This window comes from Pseudonaja textilis, chromosome 1 (genome assembly GCF_049901715.1).
Source record: "Pseudonaja textilis isolate UNSWEBS1 chromosome 1, rPseTex1.2, whole genome shotgun sequence".
NCBI lineage: Eukaryota > Metazoa > Chordata > Lepidosauria > Squamata > Elapidae > Pseudonaja > Pseudonaja textilis.
In genome coordinates this window covers 83,741,816-83,765,637 of record NC_141990.1, presented here as the reverse complement: position 1 = coordinate 83,765,637, position 23,822 = coordinate 83,741,816, and the positions used below count along the sequence as shown (strand labels likewise).

General features: G+C 34.9%; 1 protein-coding gene across 1 annotated transcript in view; it reads right to left on the bottom strand.

The window, feature by feature from the left end:
- Nucleotides 1-23,822, bottom strand: part of SHPRH (SNF2 histone linker PHD RING helicase) — a 55,195-nt gene that overhangs the window by 27,671 nt on the left and 3,702 nt on the right. Inside the window, exons 3-14 of the mRNA XM_026705628.2 lie at nt 22,068-22,197; nt 20,666-20,881; nt 19,867-19,945; nt 19,572-19,722; nt 15,405-15,510; nt 13,627-13,883; nt 11,891-12,562; nt 10,086-10,337; nt 6,609-6,687; nt 6,055-6,218; nt 5,713-5,969; nt 2,579-2,700 (exon numbers count right to left, since the gene is read on the bottom strand). Coding sequence (XP_026561413.2) covers nt 2,579-2,700; nt 5,713-5,969; nt 6,055-6,218; nt 6,609-6,687; nt 10,086-10,337; nt 11,891-12,562; nt 13,627-13,883; nt 15,405-15,510; nt 19,572-19,722; nt 19,867-19,945; nt 20,666-20,881; nt 22,068-22,197 — 2,485 coding nt within the window. The remainder of the gene's footprint in view (nt 1-2,578; nt 2,701-5,712; nt 5,970-6,054; nt 6,219-6,608; nt 6,688-10,085; nt 10,338-11,890; nt 12,563-13,626; nt 13,884-15,404; nt 15,511-19,571; nt 19,723-19,866; nt 19,946-20,665; nt 20,882-22,067; nt 22,198-23,822) is intronic.

Genomic DNA, 23,822 nt, shown 5'->3' with positions numbered 1-23,822 from the left:
TCAACCATCATCACCACCCCAACCAAAGAGTGGAAAAAGATTTCAAGAAAGCAAACCATTCTTCTATTTATTTATTTGTTTATAAAATTTATTGGTCACCCATCTTATCTCAAGGTAGCTCTGAACGGTTTACAATCATAAAAAATAAAATTGATAAAAGCTAAAATCATAAATAAGTTAATACCAAAAGCCAAATACTGCAGCCCAATTAAAAGGGCAGGAGAAGGGGAGTTGTTAATCTATCAACTCCAGTGTGATACTCCCCCATTGGAGCCCCAAGCTAACATGAAGAACCAGATCTTTAGGCTCTTACAGAAGGTCAGGAGGTTGGAACTGACCATACTCCAGGGGACAAGATGTTCCAGAAAGTAGATGCAATGGCAGAGAAGGCCCTTCTCCTGGACCGCACCAGCCAAAATAATCAGGCCAATAAGCCCACAGCATGCCTTCTCTGCTAGCACAGGTGGGGCAGAGCAGTCCCAGTGGGATGAGATGGTCCCTCAAGTAGCTTGGACCCATACTATAATGTGCTTAAAAGATGATTACCAACGCCTTGAATTATACCTCGAAACGGACCAGTTCGCAGAGCAGTGATGTTACATGGGCAATTCTTGGAGCCCCAAGAACTGCCCATGCTGCTGTACTCAGCACTAGCTGTAGCTTCCCAATGCTTTTCAGTACAATGTGATTGCATTGGTAGCAGGAAACGGTTAGGCAAAGGAGAGGGTACTTACAGAAATTGTTGGCTTTTTTCACTCTCCTCTCACACAGCAGAAACACTGGAGATGCAGCAATTTAAAGAGTATTGTAAGCTGTTTATGCAGTGCACCAAGGCTGCAATTTCATTGCTTTTGATATGTAGAAGAGCAAAACTGAAGGTATGAAACTGATTAATCTTATTTCTTTCTAGCTTTAAAGCACGGTTGTGATTACATGATTTTCTACTAAGCCACTGTTTCAATTAGTGTTAAGGCTTCAATTATGATCATTAAGCAAGGACTACCTGTATACTGAATATGAGGAAAGTTGGACCGGGAAAGATAAGAATAATTTTAAAACTGGAGGAAGAAATATAAATACTTATGCTTGCGGACTCTACTTTGACAGTTGAAAATGCAAACAATATATAAGTTCTAGTAATAAATGACAAGAAGCACAGAGAAAAACTGGGACTAAGATTAAATATAAAGAAAACCAAACTAATTACAATAGGTAGAACAACCATGATAAAATTGACAATAAAGATACTGCAGTGATGGAGAATACCTACATTTCAGGTTCATCCATCAACAGCAATCAAGAAATACCCTGCAGATCAGCCCTTCCTAGAGCAGCCATGAAGGCCCTGGAAAAGATATTCAAATGCCATGATGCACCTATACCTACAAAGATCAGAATGTGCAGGCATTGTTTTTTCTTGTAACACTCTGTGAAAGTGCAGTCTGGACTTCAAAAAAGCAATACTTTGAATTTTGATGTTGGAGAAGCTTCCTAAGAATACCAGAGGGAATAAATACCAAGGGAATAAATGGAAAACATCAAAATATATCAATCCAAAACATTTCACTCAAGGCACAAATGTCCAGGGTCAAATTTGGACACATATTGCAAAAACACAGCTCTCTGGAGATAATCATAATGCTAGCAAATGGAAGGAAAGGAGAGAGAAAGGAGAGAGAACCAGCAGCAATGTGAATTTTCTCAGTTACAACAGTAACGAGTATATTATTGGAAGTCCTGAAGGGCCAGGCTGGGGAGATTATCCTGAAGAAATCTATTTATGTGGTCACTAAGAGTCAATACCAGTTTGATGACCACAATCAATAAATTAATCTACCAATCAATCTAAATATGTTAGCAATATAATACAAAAGTCTGAGATACTTCAATTTACACACTGTATTATTTAAATTCTACTTAGTTTTGTTTCAGAAAACCAAAACAGTACCTTTCCACATATTCATTGCTAGTCTCATTAGGCAACTACATTCAGATGACAGCTACTTTTTGCTTGTGAATGTAGTGAAAACCAAATAGCTTAACTTAACTAATATGCAGGTAGTCCTCACTTAACAACCATTTGTTTAGCAATTGTTCAAAATTATGACGGCACTGAAAAAATGTGACTTACAATTGGCCCTCACACTTATGACAGTCACATTATCCTTGCAGTCATGTGATCATGACTCAGATACTTGGCAACTGTAGTGTAGTTACAACATTTGCAGTATCCTGCGGTCATTTAACCACCATTTGTGACTTTCTGAGCTGGCTTCTGACAAGCAAAGTCAATGGGGAAGCGGCAGGGAAGGTTACAAGTCACAGTCATGGGATGTCTCGCTTAAAAGATCATGGTGATTCATGTAATGACTGTGGCAAAAAAATGTTGTGAAATCAAGTGCAGTTACATGATGCCTCATTTAATAACTATACTGCCTAACAACACATTTTCTGGTCCCTTTTTTATTTGTAAGTTGAGGACCACCTGTAACAAATTAAGATAAAAAGAACAGAATATATTTCCAAGTCAAAGAATCATCCCATACTATTTCCAGGGTTTTTCTTTTTCCCTTTTTACCTTTAATAATATGAATACCAGCTAGGCCGTTAAGAGCACACACCAATTGGCGATGAGCTTCTTCACATTCTATCCGACATTTTTTCTGCAGAGATGTTAAAAGTTCTTCCATTGTCATTGTGCTGGAACAAAGACCCAAACATGAATTATACACACAATTCTAATAGCTATCCAAATTATTGCGGAACAAAGAATGGACAATACTCTTGGCCATGGGCTTTACAATTTGCACTATATGGGAGAGAGCACAAGTGCGGACAAAGAATGTAACTAACTTAATAGAATAGAAATAGAATACCTTTATTGTCATTGCATTCTACAAATACAATGAAATTTGAAAGCTACTCCAGCACAGTGTCCCAAACACCACATCACAATCACACTACATTATTTTAATTTAAAAATTAAAATAATTAAAATAATAATTAAAAACCTAGTCTAAAACCTATCTAAAACATATAGTAAGTTAGGTAGTTTAAAAATGCCACTATATACATAGGGCTAAATCACATATGCATTGTTTGATTCAAGACAATTATTGCCTTACTTAATCACTTAAGTAAAAGTGATTAATCAACACTACAACATCATCAATTAACAATGGTTGAGGCCACCAGAAGTGCAACATCATTGAATGTCCCTTGACACCCAGAGCAGTAAAAGGGAAAGTAAAGAAAAAGAAGACTGACCAACAACAATGAATAGATAAAATAATGCAGGGTGCTGCAACAAAGCAAAAGCAGGAAAAGCCATATGATCCTAACTATTAAGATGCCAAAATAACAAAGGCACTCTGTGGCACTCTGTGCAGGTGGGGGAGGAGACAAGTGCAAGCAAAATGCAAAGGGGTGCTGCAGCATCACGCAAATGTGGGCAGGCATGGGAAGTGATGCTGAGGCATTTGTGTAAGGGAACATGGGAAAGGGCGCTGCAGTGCCAAACGGGTGAGGGTGGGCACACTACAAGAGTGACTTGTGGCTTTCCCTGCCAACTCCTCCATTAACTTTGCTTGTGGGAAGCTGACAGGGAAACAACCAATGGCAATCATATGACCGTTGGATACTACAACAATTGTAAATGTGAGCCAGTTGCCATGCACCTGGATCATGATCACCTGCCTGTGGGGGTGCTGGGATGGTTAGAACTTCAAGGAGCGGTCATTAAGCACTCATTCATTACCATCAACTTCAAACAGTCATTAAATGAGTAACCAATAACCGAGGACTATATATAATCTAAGATTAAAGTCACTAGACCCAGTGATGGGATTCAAATAATTTAACAACCTTTTCACCCAGGGTCAGGTTAGCTGTCATGGGAGGTGTGGCCCAACCTGACCCTGGACGAACCAGTTGTTAAATGACACCCCCCACCCCGCTATCAAAGTGCATTCTGGGTGCTGTGCTGCAATAGAGAAACAGACAACGGAGCAGCCGGCAGGAGGGAAGGAGGAGCGGGGAGAAGAAAGAGGGAATGTGGCTTTCTCCTTCCCTTGCACTGGTCACTTCATTGCTAGTTTTTCCACTGCAGCACAGGTGGGGGGGGGGGGAGTAATTTAACAACTGGTTTGCATGAACCGGCTAAATCCCACCACTGACTAGGTCCCATCTATACATTTCCTGAAATTAGAATGGTTTAAACAACCATTATGGTAAAATTTAGTAGAAATAGTAGCCTCCAAATACAGGTTTGTATAATATTTCTAGTACAGTGAGGGAATGAATTGCAAATTACAAATAATTTGCTACTTCTTCCTCAAGAGAAGAAAAAGGAGAAAACAGAAATAGACAGAAAATTATTCACTGCAATTATTTCTCAGTCACTGGCCATAATCTAAATTTTAACTGAATTTCATTCATGGTGGACATATTGAAGTTAGTATTTCTTCAACACTGTTGATTTCATTGTAAATAATTAGCTCTGAAGGAAGTAATCAGTTTTAGAAATTTTCTAACTAAATTATTTGGATTATTTACATGTGAATAAATTACCTTACAAAGCAAATAAAATTCATATCCAATATATGTTTGATTTGTTTAAACTACACAGAAAGCGGGTATGACTTTCAAAAATACTGTTGTCTAAAGCAGCCTTTGTCAAGTAAAGTTCTGTGGAATTCTAGAGACTGTGATTTCAAAAAAATATTTTGTTTGAACTTCCCAGAGAAGTCAGTACTAGTGGTGACAAGGTGGGAATGTTTACATGCCACTATTAGTTGCTCGCCTGATGCTTTGCTGTTGTAAATGTTGAAAAATATTGATTGGATAGCTTATTTTTTAATATGTAGTTTTTATCAAGAATTTTATTACAATAGTAAAAATCTAATACAAGATAAATTAAAAGAAAACAGAGAAGGAGTAAAAAGTACAGGGAAAAAGAAAAAAAAGAAAAAGAGAAGGACAACTAGCCAGCCTATCTCAACTAAGCTTTGGTCATAAAGAAACTCAAATGATTGTTTAACATAGTATTAACTTATGTTTAGACACTGGAAGTATAACATTAAGAGGACTTCACTGGACTATAAAATGTTGTCTCAGAAACTGGTAACTCTAAATAGTAGCAATAATATCAAGGATACATATATACCAAGGAAAATACATAAGGAATCAAGGTTGGATAATTGACTAAATCTATTTTAATTTAGGTATTTTTCTATTTCTTTATTCATACAGATGTCTCAGTATATTATTAAAAATTTATTACATGCCATCATGTCAGTGTAGACTCTTAGCAACCACATTATTTATCAGAAAATGATAACTTATTTTTTATGTAATTCGGGAACCTTACATAAAAAGAAAACAAAAGGGCAGAAATGTAGTGTCCTGGAATAGAATTTCAAAACACGCCATATTGGCCATATGTAGTTTTTATGAAGCGATTATCTTTGTTTTGTATACTATCAGAAAAGAAGAACTGTACTGGCTTGCTGTTATAAAGCCATATGTAATGTTAAGACTACTGGCAGCTACTGGTAATAATAATTCACCTACAGTGTGAAGATAGAATAAAAACCCATCTTTTATGAAGATCAGTAAGTACTTTTGAGCACTATAATGTAAATAGAACTTCAGGGACTGAACATTCCATATTAATAATAAGAATCTAAATCCATTTTGAGAAGTAAAATTAACCTTTTCTGTAGAGGCAAGAATTCTCCACGAACAGCTTGTGGGTGACAACAGGCCTGTCTCAGACGCAGCAAAGGGTACAAAATGGAAGTCACTGTCCTCCTATCCAAGCTACTAAGTTTGAGAGACCAATCCAAAATCTTCCTGAGTTTTACCAACGCATCCTGGCAGCACACCTCATGTTGGCGATGATAAAAATGCCTCTCCACAGGAGAAAAATGAAGCCAATGTGTATCTTCTGTCTGAGGAGGAATCTGAATCTAACAAAATGAAAAAATAATAAACAACTAAAGTTCAGGTACAAAATGATATCTAAAAACATGTTATTAGAACTGAAATGTTTACTTGATCAATCACGTCCTTCTTTGCTGACCTCCACATTATCTTGGCTACAAAATTGTACAGAGGCTGTGTATTTTTCCTGCAGTATGGTCGATATAGAAGCTGATCCCACCAATATTTGACCCAGTAAGGATCAGCACCAAGGAAAAGTATTAATCCATACAAATCTGTTGCAAAGACAAAGTAAAGTTTACCGAATGCAGGGGGCAATCTTTCAAAATGTATTTAAAATGATCTTTCAAAATGTATTTAAAATGTTATATATAGAGATGGGGGGAGAGGAAGGGAGGGAGAGAGAGAGAGAGAATATATATATTCTACTTTAGCTCATCATCTGAAAAGTTAAACCTGTTTAAGATTGTCTTCTTTTGAGGATGAAGGATTGATGGTATAGTTACCGAGACTAGACTTTTTTGAAAAATTAAAATGAGTAGCCCATCATTTTATAGTCTACATAATCCACCAGCAATTAATCTAGTAATGTTGATTTTTAAAGTATAAGTCATTGATCACTGATAGATAACAACTTAAAAGACAATGTTATGATGATCATTCACCTTCGAGTCCTCGCTGTACAGGTGTACCACTCACACACCAACGATTGATTCCACTCAAACGGAGTGCCATTTCTGCAGCCTATACGAGATGATAGAAAAGATAAGGCAGGATCATGACATGTAGCAGCAATATTAAATCCAAGAGCTAGGCAGCAAACAGCACTGTAAGATCAAGGCAATATCTAGTGGAGCCCTTGTCCAGTTTAGACTGATGCAATATTAAGAGTAGGAAGCTGACAAAATTGAGACATACGATCATCATATAGCTCTCTGGAAAGCCCACCTTGCTCCTGTGATGGTATTTTCTCATTTTCCCAGTTTTTAGCAAATACAATCCTAGCCTCTGTTAATACATTTACAATCAGGTATTTCAAATCTTTACTATATATTTCAGGTAAAATTTCCAATAAAAATATCTCTGGTTTCAAATCTATATGTTTTTTTGTCATTTTTTCCAACCACGTGTGGATTTTAGTCCAGTATTTTTTAGCGTCCGCACAAGTCCACCACATATGGTAATATGAGTCAGGTGTCTGATGACATTTCCAACATTTTTCAGATTTATTTTTGAACATTCTTGCTATTCTTGTTCGGGGGGAAATGCCACCTGTAAAACATCTTATACAAATTTTCTTTATATGCTGTTGACATTGTCATTTTATAATTTTGAGACCACAATTTTTGCCATTTCTCTAGATCAATCTAGATTTACATTATATATGGGAATCTCTGTGGTTAAACTGGGAGAAGATTAAAAGACAATGTTTTTGAAAATTCCAGTCTGGCTATTGACTATTGAAGCATTTTCTTATCCTATAATATACAAAAAGGAACAAACAGTTAGATATGGTGAAATATTGAATGAAAAGGATGAACTTAAATCTATACAAAAACTAGAGGAACAAGGTATAAAGATGAATTGGTTTTCATATGCGCAAATACATTCAAGGTATGATAAAGATTCTAAAACAGAAGGTTTCTATGATAAACTGACTGATTTAGATAAGATTTTGATAGGTACTGATGAAAAGGTGATTAAAAAATTGTATGGAGAATTTATTAGAAATTAAACTAGAAGAAAAACAAGTTAAAGAAACTATGATTGCTTGGGGGAAGAATTTTGGATATGGGATTGATCTAGAAAGCACACTTTGCTCAGAATGCAGCTGTCAGGCTGCTGGTAAGTAAAACTTGCTAATTTAACACTTATTTCTTAGTCAACTACCAATTTCTCAATTGGTTTTCAGCAATCTTTCAGAGCCAATTCAAAGTGCTCTAAACATTTATAACATAATTTCAGACTATATTAGAAACTGTCTTCTGAAAATTAATTCTCCCCATCCTGCCAAGACAACTAGAGAGGGCCTACTCCAGGCCTTGACTTCTCTCATAGTGTGGGACAGGTTTTCTCTATTGTAGCCCCAATACTACAGAACACTTTAACACTGATCATTGTACCAGATCACCATGTTACTTGATTTCACAAGCTTATGAAAAACAATTTTATTCAGGATAGCTTCTTAATGGTGGCAGAATTTTAACAATTTCTTTTTTAATGTTTTATTTATTCATAAGCTTTATATGATTGTTTGTGTATAAATAGATGAACAAAAACTGTGCTCATAACTGAAGCTTAAGTGTGTGTGTATATATATAGTTTTTGCGGGTACTTACATGTATGGTATTCAGCTTTGTTCGGGTATTTTCCCACGTTATTATAGTTGTGCTCTTAAAGTTGTAGCAACGTTTCTATGTTTCGAATATCTTCTGTCTGTTTTGTGGCTTTTTTTGTCTTGATTTTGTCTTGAAACACCAATCAAGCAGAACAGAGAAAATTCCAAGACCAATAAACACAGACCAAGACTCCCAACCAATCAGGATGAAGAAAAAACCATTCTGGCACAGCAGTAGGCTAGCCCCAAATTTAAAACTGAAACGGCTGTGAAAGTCTGACTCACAGACGAACACAATACAGAAGCCTGATGATGGCAGATGAGATTCTGCCAAAACTACAACTTTAAAAGCACAACTATAATGATGTGGGAAAATACCCAAACAAAGCTGAATACCATACAAGTACCTGCGAAAACTTAAGAAAACAAATATATATATATATATATATTCTTATGTATTGATAAATACATCACAGAAGTCTTTTTTAAGATTCATCGATAAGAATTCTATCCCATCCGTCTTTCAGGTACTCAAATAGCATACATGGCACATACACAAACTTCTGCACATTTCTCAACACAAGTTACATAATTATGCTGAAAACGTGGCTGGCCCAAAGTCTCCCATTAATATTCATGGTTGAGAATGGATTTTAAGTGGGATTTCCTGGTGCCATGGTATAATGTGCCCTCAGGTCCCCAAATTCCAAGGTCGGCTAATCATTGTTCTAGACCATTACAACTGAGCTCCTTCACTTACAGCAAACCTGCCTTATTCTGATCATATTTCCCATAAATTCCATCTTTACCAAATTGTTCCCCTGCTTTGCCTTTTTAACACCTATCCATCTGCCATACATGGTCTAAATTTATCCCAACTGAATGAGGATCTAAACAGTTTCAGAGGCTTTTTATGCAGCTGTGGAGTTTTAAGTTTAAAGTCCAGAGTTGCTTTGATAGTGAGATGGGCAGCATATAAACTTAATTTTAAAAAAAGGTAGAGTCCCCGCGGATTTTACTCTGCTAGTCATTGCCAACTATAGGGGGCGGTGCTAATCTCCATTTCAAGGTCATTGAGCCAGCACTGTCCAAAAACATTTCCATGTTCATGTGGCCAGTATGATATTACTGAGTGGTTATCTTCCCACCAAAGTAATAACTATTTATCTACTCACATTTGCATGCTTTTGAACTGCTATGTTGACAGAGCTGGAGCAAGGATGGGAATTAACCCCATTGTGTGGTGCTCGGATCTCAAACCTGGGCTGATGGTTTTCCAACTGACAAGCTCAGCATCTTAACTGCTGACCCAATGTGCCACCCCATAAATTTAATAAATAATAAATGTTTATATTTCTATAAGGTTCCCTGAATTATTTAGGAGTGGACATTGTAAAATATAATAGAAATCTTTTAAGATAATTTTTTAGCAATATCTTCTACCAGCTGCTAAAATGGGCATTTTCAAAGTCAATGCTAACAGTTTTACATCTTCTAAACCCAAAGGGCGTATCTTGTGCCTCTTGAGATAGCATTAAATCAATCTCTTGCTTTAAGCCATGAAGCTATGTAACAGACATCATGACCTACTTCTTTAAACTGTCAGAATACATTATGTAAAGTTATTATTTTAAAAATGGATATGCTTCATATCCTATCAAACCTCCATCAGGGAAAATATTTAGAAGCAAATTACCTTTAGGGGAAACTCGTAATTTACTCACTTCTGAAGGATAAAGTTCAAGGACACATTTACATCTCCAATGGTTAAACAGGAACAGAAATTCCCAAGGGATTGCCTCACCTTTGCCGTGGTGCATTCTACCATCTGTGCCTCATCTAGGCAAATTCTCCACCACTCCACAGCTACCAAGGGACTAGGAATGGCCATATAACGTTTCTGGTTTCTGAAACGGCGCCCATCTTCACTATTGCTATGTGGAATGTCGACATAATTCAGCTCACACCGGAGGACATCATACGTAGTGATCACTACATCCTGCTCTGCTAAGATGTGAGGTTGCAAAAAGCCATGCTTCTTCACTCCTTGATAAACCTGTATGGATTTTGCCCAAAAATACAAGACAAAGCAAATGCTGCCAGTTAGAGAGTTCACATAGTAAAAAGTGGTTGTCTATCGTAAAGTTAAGCATTTCCTTGCTCATTAAAAAAATTAAAGTTCTCTCCTAATTTGTTTGGTTAATTTGGTAATCTTCTTTTATTGATGAGCACCTAGCAGATAACCATATTTCCAAGTATTTTATTTTTTTTCCACTCTAATTATCAATATTAGGCAGAGTTGCAGTGTTGGAAATGAGTATTTTACCAAAACTGATGTATCTTTTCCAGATGATCCCGATAAATTAGGAAAACCATTTTTCAATGAACTAAACAATATAACAATGAAATTCGTCTGGCTGGGTAAGAAACCACGCATTAAACTAAAATTGATGCAGGATAGTAAAAGCAGAGGTGGTTTTGGGCTACCAGCGTGGGAATTATATTACCAAGCAGCAATATTAAATTGGGTCACGGACTAGGTCAAATTAAGAGATAAAAGAATACTAACAATAGAAGGTCATGACCTCCAGGAAGGTTGTCACGCATATTTGTGGGAGAAAAAAGGTAAAACACATGTCTATTTTAATAGGCATTTAATAAGAGATTCATCATTACAAACATGGAGAAAAATTAAGAAGAAATATTATATGAAAATACCAGGTTGGTTGTCAACCATGGAGGCCATGATACACCCAAATAGATTAGATTTAAGGAAAATGATTAACTATAATGATTTATTAGATGCCCAAGGAAAATTAAAATAAAAAAAGTAAAGTTATGGTGACAGCTTAATAGTTTAGTAGAGTGAAATAAAACATGGCTGAAGTACTTTTGTAAAAGGAGCATGTGATAAAATGTGCTGGTGAGAAAAATACATCTCTTTGAGCTTAGAGGAATAGTATCCATTGTAACACTCACATAGCATTTCAAAGTTGTCTTGAGTTGTCTGCATGCACATGAGGAAGTACACAATTAGACTTAATCCCTTTAATACAGAAATACATCAATTTGTGGCTGATTTTCTACTGTAATTTCTGAAGTTTGTTAGCATCAAATTGAACAAAAATATTTTATCCAGGTTACAATGAACTGTTTTTGTAAATGATAGCAATAATGAGCCTTGGTGGCACAGTGGTTAGAGTGCAATACTGCAAGCTACTTCTGCTACAGCCAGCTGCCTGAAATTTGGCAGATCAAATCTCACCAGGCTCAAGGTTGACTCAGCCTTCCATCCTTCCGAGGTGGGTAAAATGAGGACCCAAATTGTTGGGGGCATTATGCTGACTCTGTAAACTGCTTAGAGAGGGCTGTAAAGCACTATAAAGCAGTATATAAGTCTAAGTGCTATTACTATTGCTATCATGCAGGTACAGATAAGTTGAAAAACCTTGTATTTTCCACCAGCCTCTATAAAGGCATGTATTTCCATCTGTGCTAAACAAAATAATACCCACAAGAAAATATATTTCCTTCTCCTTCCTGTTCAGAGATCCATCACATTCTTCAAACTCTTACTGTACTACTGTTTTTGTAAAGAATGTTTCTTACCAGCACACGAAGGGACGATGATCTCACATGCCTATTAATTTCATCAACCCACTGGTGGCAGATTGAACTTGGAGAAATGATGAGAGTTGCTCCTGTAGGAACTGGTTTCATAGCTACAAGGCAGTGGGGGCAGTAAAAGGGCTTGATCTTAAGATTTTCTTCTTTATAATTCACACATTCAGCATGTTGCCACAGGTGACAGTTCAGGCACTGTACCCGAGCTTTGTAGTCAACCAAGCCAAGCTCACCACAGATGCATTCAAAGCGATAATCAGAAGTGTTGAATGGAAACACAGAACCAGGGTGGTGTTTAAAGATGCTTGTGTGTTCTTGACAGACTGAAGACTGTTCTTCTAAGGCATCCTGCACCTCTTCAGTTTCATCCATATTTTTAGGAACAGCAACACTACAGCATATCTCATCTTTGGATCTAAGCATATTGTCAGCTGATCTACACTGAGAATGTTTAGTTTTACAACGCTTAGAATCTAGATTTGATTCACTAGTATCTTTATTTGTTGCACAGTAATCATGATCTTCTGCTGTAATATCTATCACCTGAGGTAACTTTAGAGCATTTGTAGAACATGCATCCTTATCATTCAATTTTACGATTTCAGTGTTACGGTCTGGCAAATTTTTCTTCTGAGATCTATTTGAAGTTTGCTTTTTCTGTAAATATAAAAGAAACTAAATTTAATTCTCATCATACTAATTCCTAATTCTCTGAAGTTAGAGAAAGAAACAGCTGGAAACATCAACTCTGCATGCTGTATTCCTCAACCTGAACCCTCTAGATGTGTTCTGAGTATAATTCATATAATTCTCACCAGAAAGAAATTCTGGAAGCCCCCAACACACCTGAAAAGCACATCTGGAGAGGGCTTGTATTACATGTGTGAGCCACTATCTCTTAACCTTTATACAATACCAAGTGGGGATATCTGTTTAGAATATATACTTCACTGTATTGAGTATGCTTGGCAATCCCCAAACTGATTTTTTAAAAGCATACAAGTGTTGATGTATAAGTTCCTTTCCTCCCACATTTCAATATTCTTGTTAATTAAAAGTCCAGTGCAATTCTCTTATGATTCATTAAAAAACCTACTCATATTATATTTGATATATAATCTTTTACTTTGTAATATTAACTTATAATAACTAAGATCTATACTCTGTTTTGCCAAAATTGTGCACAATTCTGTCAAAGTACTTAAAGATTAGGGACAATTAAGAACATACTTTAGTACAAACTTCATTACTATTTTAAAAAAATCATGAATGGGAATGGGAAGTCCACAAAAGAGTTTCTAAAAAGATTTTCTTTTTAAGTGTTAAGTTCTTAAATTGAACATACAAGTCAAAGACATATCAAAGGGGCCCACTCATAAACATTCATCATGTAACCCTTTGCCTTATATCTGCAAGAACATCTTGAATACTTACATGGAATAAGACTGGGTTTCTGCACTAGTAGAAGGCTTCATACATACAACTGTTCATACAAAGATCTTTTGTATAAATCTTTGCACTGTATTTTAAAATGATATGATGATACAACTATGTGTAAGGTTAATTTTAAATAAATGACCTGTTTCCATAGGAATTCTGTAATTCCTATTCAATGGGTCTGGTAGCCTATCTTTTATTTTTTGTGTCCCCCCCCAAAGCTTCATTATAGCAATGGACATGTATTTAAATAATCCTAAATTATTCTTTTTCTTCAAGCTCACCTGTTTTTTGGACCTGTTACAAAACAACTGTTCCTTGTAGTTTCTGCCCAACTTGAAAGAGCCAGCAAGACCATGGCCTTTGACTTGCTCCACTACCTTCTCTGCAATTAATTTTTCCAGAGTTCTTTTAAGAATCCGACGGTTCCTCTGAACATCGTATTTATATATGGACTGGACGTACTTAAAAATTGCAACAATGGATGCTCCCTTCTTCACTTTCATTTCTTTTATAGCTGTTAAAAGCATTACTCGCAAACCTATATAAAGAATGAATATTTTTGATCAAAACTGTGAAGAGAGATTGCAAAGAAATTTTAAGATTTTATTGTAACATTTATAAGCTCTGGCTTAATTTTTTGTTACTAGTTGGCAGAGGTAGTATTTTCTGCTGAACACTTTAAATTCTTAATTTCTTGCTAAACTACAGTGCTTTTATTTTCCAATCATAACTCTTCAATTATCACATGTAGCCAAGTTATATAGAAAGCATTACATACTTAATAACTTGCTATGTGCCTTAGTTTCTGTGTAAGAGGGAAAAAAAATCTTCAGGGGAAAAATTCTTCAGGATAAACTAAGTATTTAATCTGATGTGAAGCCACGGGTTTTCCAACAATATACAACAGTTAACATAATTTACTTATGTAACTTTAGGACCTTTGAACAGGTTTTCTCACCCAAACTTTAACTGGTATATCAATATATATTCTAACATATGCTTCTGATAATGTGTTTCGTTTTTACTGAGAAATCCCAAATTGACTCTCATTATTTGAGATTGTTACTGATTTTAGAGTTGAATTCCTCTGCATGTGGTTGTAAATGAATCACATACAAGGGCTTACAAGAACCACCTATGTATTAGGAAAATCTTCTAGGAAAGACTGGAAAAAATACGAACTGTCAAAAATTCAAGCAAGTGAGTACTGTCTTGAAAGTTCATTAATTTAAATAATAGAAAGTAATTTCACATTAAACATATTGGACAGGTTTTTCCCCCATAGAGCTATAAGAAATCTGAGAAAATGCATGTTTTATTAATTTTTAAGTAAATAACTGCTTGGGGGAAATAAAACATCATTTTATTAGGAATTTGATAGTTCTAGTTTTTAATAATTATGAATACTAAAACTTTTACAATTGTGTTTATTTCAAACATACTGTGAGAGACAGCATCATCAGTATCTTAAATAAGTAAAAAAAAAAAGTGAATATTTATTATTTATTAAGAAAACACATATGGCAGCCCAACTCACTTCTGGTTATTCCAGGTGTCTTACAGAAATAAAGCCCAAATACAAAACCCAACAACCCTCCATATCCTGGCCACAACAATCAAATCAGCCATTTGATGGGCTCCTGGGATTCCGTGGCCCACTGGCAAAACCATATTTTCAAGATGGGAGCCAATCTTATTTCCACAGGAATGATGTTCCACAGGGAGGAAGCCTTTATAAAGAAGGCCCTTCTTTCTGGTCCAATTTGATAGATCTCCTTAAGAGAAGAGACCAGTAACATACCCTGCCTTCCTGCTCTGGTAGGTCAGGTAGATGTAACTGGGGAAAAATTGACCTGTCAAATAACCTGCCCCAGACCATGTAGAGTTTTAAAGTTGAAAATCAACACCTTGAATTGAACTCTATATAGTATGTATGTATGTATGTATGTATGTACGTATATACTATGAAGAAACTTCAGCATTAACTTTTTTTTTTCTCTAGAGAGCCATTTTTTTTTACTGCTGGTTATGCAAATGGTACCTGCTGAAAAATACTTACTTGGATACTGGACTTTTTCCTTCAATTTAAATTGCATTTTCATTATGTTTTTATTTTTACTTCCTTCAGCAGGTTGTGGTGGAACAAAGAAGTTTACTAAAAAACCCTGAAATATAATTTTAACATCATTATGTCACGGTCTACCTAATAATTAATAAATGCTAGGCATGGCAAAAATAAAATGTACATTTAATTATTGGTTCACTAGTTTTATCAAAGCATGTAAGAATTTAGGTGAAAACTTAAACATTGTTTTAAAAATTCAATGTCGATCAATAACAACTTATTAACACTGTAGAGTTAAGACTGGAAAAGGAAATTGTAAAAATTAAGCATTATTGCTAAAAGCAATACTTAGAAATATTAATCTTTTCACCAATTTAAATATACAGGTGGGCCTTGTTTATTCAAGAGATTCTGTTTCAACTGAAACATAAATAAGAAGCCTGTGAAAAAGCATACTGTGCTTATGTGAAAAAGCTTGTCAGTCATTTTATACATGTATAAGATACACCACGGACACTCTAGAAGAGAGCTACATGGCAAATACTGTATACATATACAAAGTTACCCCATACAAAAAGTTCTGCCCTGTATTTCCCAGGAACCCATCCTTTCTCTTCTCTTCATAGCCAATGGCTACTGGTAAAGTTATATCTACAAATTGATCAAATTAGCAAGCTTCAAATTCTGCAGATTGTTAACCATTTTGCAACACTTTCTAATTGAACTGTGTTGTGAATAATACAAGAACACAGGAAAATTTTTATAATAGGATTATCATATTCTAGTTAACATGATTTTTTTAACAAAATAATTTAAAAAGTTTTAGTTGGGATTAGATTTTCTCCAAGGGTAAAGAAATATTATTATTGCTTTATATTTTCAATATAAAAAGAATCAGACAAATTATTACAATATAGCTACACCAGAGTTATGTAATAGCATAATGATGTAGAGCAGACTGATTTTGAACAAATTTCTTCATAAAACTAGTATGCCTTCTCTCACTTGTTATACAGAAAAGTGAGGTTTCCGGACACTTCCGGTTGTCGGCTTTGGTGACAGCAGGGATTCGCCTTCTCTGACGGATTTGGAGGCTAAGGCTGCCCTGTTGGGGCAGCTGAAGATAGGGGGGATCCGGACGGGGGTGAGGGGCATCGCAAACCCACCCCCCAGCCGGCAATAACCCCCTTCTCTCAAGACGGTGCAGCGGTGGTCTTTTTATGGCCACCATAAAGAAGCCGGCAATTGGATAAAGAATGTGCAGGAGGGAGAAGGAGTTTTCTTTTTTTTTTTTAAGAAAGTTTTTTCTTGGTCGAACTGGGACCTTAAGGATATATTTAACACCTGGGAAAGTAATGACTTGGAAGCTATAATGTTCCCGATTGATGTTTTCAGCTGCGAAGAAAAGTGACGAAAAGGGGAAGTTACTCTCCCTCCCTTATGGAATTAACAAATGGACAAGGGAAACCAGCCTTTTGGTAGAAGGTAAAACCTAAACTCCTTTGTTATAAGTGGGAAGGGAGAGGCTTGGGAAAACAAATTTTTATTCTAAGACTTTGCTGGAGGAGATGCCTTGAAGATAAAGAGAATAGAAATTAATTATAAGAAAGACTTAAAGCATAGATTGGACGTTTTTTCTTTCCCTAATTTGACTTCACCCCTAGAAGAGAAACTGTAAAAAGAAGAAGTTTCTACTCTGCCTGGACTGTTTGATGACTGTGGGACTTTGGGACTTTTGGGAACTGTTTTAAGCTTGGAAATAACTGATTGGTTTAAGAAGAGGATATAGAAAGAGAAGAAGAAACAGTTTAAAATGGCTCTATCTCTTGATGAACTAAAAAAACAATATCTAAAAACAAAGAAAGAAGGCAAAGATGTTATGGGAGAAGCCCTTTGTTTTCTAGATATGGCGCTTGTCATGTGCCAGCAAATTAAACAACAGCTGCAAGAAGCCGAGGAAGAAGAAGCCATTTTTAATGAACTAAACGGTGTGACTAAGAAAGAAAGGAGAAAGAGAGGAGCGAAAAGGAAGGACTTAAGAAATAAAAAAATGTTTATGAAAGAGAAAAAGAAGATGCAAAAACAACAGAATGCTAGAAAGCAAAAGGAAAGAGGAATGCAGAAAGGGGAAATCAAGAAGGCAGAGGTTTTGAGAGGAGGGGGTAAAAAGTTTAGGCGGGCTAAGAAGGAAAGGGAAAAGGGGGGAAAAAGTTACAAAGATATAAGACAAGATGGAGATAAGGAAATTTTTTTCAGGGATAATGGGTAATATATGGGCTTTTTTTTAAAAAAAGCGGGGGATTCTGCAAAGTACACATGAGTATTGTAATAGTGGTATTTGTATTATAAGTAGATAACTAGAACTTTTTAAGATCCAATAAAAGGCTAAAATATCAAGGTATAACTTTAAAAGGTTTAATAATGAATAATAAGTTTTAATAAAATACTAAAGGGAATGTTTAAAATATTAGTTTGAATATAGAGTTTAATGGATTAATGTGTTGATTGTTATGGATTTATTATTGTAGTATTGGTTTTTGAAATAGTAGAATGTACTAAGCAGAATCTGATTGGGATTTAGGTGTTATTTTAAATTTTAATTTAGGGGAATGATAGATAGGCATCATACTCCGATTAGTGATTCCAGGGGAAACTATTCTTTCTTAAATTGGAAATGAGACAGATGTAAATGGAGAAATGGACAAAAGATATAAAAATATTTTTTTTTAAAAAAAGCAAGATTAAATATATAAAACAGAATTGAGATGAGGCAAAAGTGGAGAGGAGTTATATAATAGATATAGAATGGTAAATAAGATGGGTAATGGTATATAAGAAGAGCGTGAATACAACTGAGTCCATACAAAAAGAGGTAATCTGGGGCCAAGTTACTTTCTAGAAGAACGTTTTATGTTTTTATGTCTGTGTTTTATGTGTGTGTGTTTAATTAAGAATTAAATAATAAAATCTCGGAAGAAGACTAGATGAGAATAATTATAAACAAGCCAGAGGGAAATATAAAGTTGATGACTGGATAGTAGATAAATCAGAAAGGAAATATGATTGAATAATGATTAAAGAGAAATAATGTGGAATTTGGTAAAGGGAATTTACGTGTTTATATGGAAATGGGATAAATTATAAGTACGTGATATAAAGCAATATGTTACCTGCCTTGTAAGGATCTACAATGGAAAGAGGTTTTATGTTTTTAATGTTTAATGATGTTTTGTCTTGTTTGTTTGTTTGTAAAATCAATAAAACTTGTTTAAAAAAAGAAAAGAAAAGTGAGGTTTCCAATATGCTACCAATGAAACCATCCCCAAAATGTCCTATTAAATAATTACTAGTAATAATTACTAGTAATTAATCAATTAAATTAATACTTTTAGCATTCAAGACTTAGATTGGAATGTGATCCTGAAACAACCAGATGGATATTTATATGGTTCATTAACTGCTTAACGAACAGGTCACAAAACAGAGTAGAAAATGCATAAAAGAGAATGAAAACCATATTTGGATTCCATTATGTAAATAATGTTATAAACAATTATGCCTGCTGAATTTATGAACAAATATGTTTCTAATTCAGGAACTGACAAACTCCAGAATAAATGCTAAAGCCCATAAACAAAGCAATTTTTAGATCGCCAGAATTTTGAGAGATACTGCAGAATATTTTAAATGCCTGGGCCAGTGTGTCACATTGTATGGTGTTCCAGGAACAAAAACAGAAAAGATGACCAAACACTGTGGTAGACAGTGAAAAGCTCAGTGGGTAGTAAAGTATCAATGTTTGAAGTAGACTAAAAAGAAATGAACATGCAACCAGACTGTGTAGTGCTCTTAAGAGGATAGATGAATTGGAAATGGAAAACAATGTTATTAATCCTGTAGAATTATGTTATGATATGATTTTCTACTTCATTCCAGTTTTTCTAGCATATTACATTCACAACTGAATCTTTTCTCTTAACACAAATTATAAAAGAAAAATAAAAGGGTCACAGAAAATTGTTTTATAAACTTCAAAGGCAACAGATTTAGGAGAAATAATTGCTTACATATTCCAAACATAAGTTCCAATTACAAGCAATGAACTGAATAGGATTTGATTATTGGAATAGTTTTTATCCACCCACAATGCAGATTTCTCACCTCTGGTAACATCAGAGCATCCTGTCTGACATCCTTACGAGTGTGTGACAAAATAAGAGCCAAGACTTCTACTGTTTTTCCAAGGCCCATCTCATCTGCTAATATTCCTCCAGGCCACCGAGGCCCAGCAACAGGTCGATCACGGATTATACTGAAAATAAAAAAAATGGATTTTTGTTATGAATTCAACCGACCTATTGAATTAAATATTTAGAATTCTGAATACATCATCAGCTACACTCAATTGTTTCAACATTCTGCTTTTGAACATAATATTAAATCAATCCATTCTTACCAGCCAGTAAAAGGATTATAGTATAGCTTCAACCCATCTAGAGTAATAAATTCTCTCCATAAGTAGTGGAGAGCATTATCTGATGAAAGAAAAGAACAAGACAATAAGATTAATTGAATTTCACATCTCCTTAAAGTACAAATTGAAGTTCTGAGGAAGAACTTACATGGAACCTCATTATATGGAACCATTTTAACTAAATTAGTACTTGATATAAAAATACAGGTAGTCATCAATTACTGACTAAAATTGGACCAGCAACTCAATGGCTAAGCAAAATGTTGTAAAGTGAAACCATACTGACATCAATTCCTGCTGTGATCATCAAGTGATTCACCATTGGATGTTACACACAATGTCACATGACCGCAACTTGCAACTTTGTGCTGACTAACTGCAGTCCCTCCCCACAATATAAAAGCATTCCATACAATCTCTTCTTACAATGTCTGTTTCTGAAACTATTTGGGATCTCTCTGAGTGGCTATTCTTAAATAGAGGGTTTAGTGAGGGGGGAGGGTCATTTTTTTAAGAAACAAATTATAGATTAGAATGTCACTATTGCTGCAATGTTTAAGGACTATTTATCTGATACACAACAGTTTATACGTTGACCTTTCTGCTGATGTACTATGCAAACTGATCACTGTATTTCCTAATAGTTCTATAGATTTTAAAGATGTTAAGCAACATTAGCCAAAAGAAGGACCTAGCAAGCTCCTCATAGTACATGATCATGTATTCTACTATTAACATGTTCAATATATATGTACTCATGTTACTATTTTGAGATACTTACCATTGGTAGGTATGTTTCTAAAATTTTCACGTTGCAGCATCCAATTTACAGCCTCACTTTGATATGGCCTGAGAACAGGAATCAATGCAGAATGTTGTACATTTTCCTTTAAAAAATGTAACTCTTTTTGGTGTACATGCCTCACATAGTCATACAGCTCTTCAATATTTTGCCGTTCTATATCTCTATCAGATTCCTCATCTTCTTCCAGAATGTCTAAAAATGTGCAATGCTATTGACTATTAGTAACATTATGAATACTTTTAAAGTACATAAAAAATAAAAAGTTTAAAAAAATGTATCTGAGTATTAAAAACATAATAATTTAGTGCAACAATGCTTCCAAGCTTTCAAAGAGGGATAAGAAAACAACACCTAAAATACAAATGTATACACAAATGTCTGATGAAACAATAATGTTGTGAATTGGCTACAAGAAATATATGGTGGCGTTTCAGTTTGTGAACCCATTTGAATATTGAATTTTCAATATTTCTCTATAAACATGACCTAAAATTTTACCTGTTTTCCCCACAAATCCTAAAACTAAGTCAAGAGAACTAAGTGTGTCTGGGAATGCATTTGACAGCATTTTGACTGAAATGTTAATGAGATGGGGGGGGAAAAGTTGGAAAAGTGGTAATATGGCTTTTTGGTGGGTAGAAGGTGCAGACCAGATTCTTGCTCTTCTGCTGTCCACTGAGAAAGTTAATATATTGAACTTGTACTTGTTTTTAAAAAGTGTACAATAAAGTGAATAGGCTTAAATCAGAGAATCTTTGTTTGAATATAGAGTTGAAGGTTGGTTGTTGAATGGGATTTAGTTAGATTTGGAAGACTACCTGACTCCCAAATGATTATGAGCAATTCACATTGTTAAAAAAGGGGGATGGAGAGAACAATTAGAAAAGAATCATGCAAAATTCCATAAAACCATATACTACACACTTCCACAATACATCCAAACTAATGATAACATTCCAAATTATCTGTAACAATATTCTCACTACTCCAAATATATCTAGTTCAGTGTCTTTAATTTCTTATGTGCCATAAGTGGTAGTACTAGACTAGCTAAGAGGAATGGAGTATCTACAAAGTACTTCCTCACTCATTTCCTTTTTCTCAGTATTTTATACCAGTAATAATGCTGCAAATCTTACCCTAACTGCGTACTGATTTTGGGGGCAGAAAGGCAAGCATCTTTTCTAGCAACCAACATGCTAAATTTATATTGAAGAATTGACCAAAGGCTGCCATTCTTAAAATGAAGTAAATGGCCAAAACCTAACATAACATAGAGAAAATGGCAAACTATGGCACAGATTCTGCCAGAATTCACAATTAAGTGATGTCATTCATAAACACATTTTTAAGGATCTGGTCTGAAAAATATGATTACCTGGAATTACAAAGTGATAAAATTTTTCCATCAGTTTCTGAAGGAGTTGATTGGCCTTTCTTATTCTTCCCCCACCATCACTAAGGAATTCTAACTTACTTATGCCAAGTTCAAGAAGATATATTCCAACCTGTGAATTAAATGTTGACAGAAAAGTTTAGACAAACTGTAGCATATACAATAAAATGTGGAAAAGTAATTTAATGTAATTAGGAAATAAGCAAAGAAGAATAAAAATAACAACAAATGAAAGCATAGTGAGAATATTAAAACTGCCTTTCCCAATCTAATTTTCCTCAAATATACAGTACCAATTCTTAAAACGATTAATCAAGACTGGTTGGAATATGAGGACTAACATATTTCATAATGAAAGGGATATCAGGTTAGACAACGGTTCATTAAAAATAGTGAAAATAATTTAACAGGTCAAGTTATAATGATATGAGGGATTCTTGGTGCTCTCTGAGCTGTTTTGTTTTCTTACAGAAGTTTCATTACCCAAACTAGGTAACATCAACAATGCAGTTTGCTGTTGGGTTATATTCTAGTGGCTTACCTGTCAGTGTTGGTGGGGGTAGTCTTACAGATTCTTTGGGCTGTTTGCTGTTTGCTTCTTTGGCAGTTTCTTGAACTAAGCAAAGAATCTCTAAGACCACTCCCACCAACACTGGTAGGCAAGCAGAATATAAAGCCGAGAGCAAACTGCACTCCTTACTTAGCACTGCTGATGTTACATAGTTTGGGTAATGAAACATCTGCAAGAAAACAAGCAAGCTCAGAGAACACCAAGGACCCATCATGTCAACCCTGAGCTACAAATATTCTCATTTATTAGTTATAATATATTTTAATATTTTCCTAAAAATTGAAATCATAACTACTATTTGTGATTCGCAAGGAACTATACTCCAATTATTAGCTACAAGGGAAAAGAAAGCTGGGCATATTCTATTAACAAGGCAAATGATCTTGAGCAGGGGTGTCAAACTTGTGGCATCACAGTGACGTCACGTGATGTATTGGGATTTTTTCCCCCTTCTCTACTCTGGGCATGGGCATAGCCCACATGACGCATCTGGCCCATAGGCCAGGAGTTTGACAGCCCTGGTCTTGAGAATCCTGGATGAAGATAACTAAAGGCTAAATAAATACATTTAGAGAAGCAGATTCATAACTAAATAACCAAACAGTTATTGGTATGTATTCATAAAACACTGGACCATAATGTAATTAATAATATAATCAATTACTTGCATTTCCTTTTCCATGACATAATAAACTCTATAGGTGCTATTTAAACCAGCAGAGCAGAAAAAATAAACAAGTTGTTTCACAGAATCAGTGAAATGAAGTAGTGGGATTGAGGGAGTTAAACTGAAATTACAGAAAACATTAGAAGAGCCAATAACTGATTTATGGATAAAATTCAGTTTGTTCAGTTTATAACTTTTTTTAAAAAAAAATACCCCCATAATAAAATTTGCTAAATTAAAAATGTTAATGATTTGGTAAAAGAATTGTTTATAACAATATAGCTATATCAAAAGCATTTCCTTTTTAATTAGTTTATATTTGAGATTTACCTTTGGTTATTTCATGCTATACATAAACACAAATTATTTAATTTATTTAGTAGAGATTCCAGTTAAAATCCAATTTACAGGTAAAGAATTCCTCAGGTTTAAAGAAATAGGCAAGTTATAGTCTGGATAATAAGTTGCAGAACTATCTGAACAGCAGCTTTAAACTTTC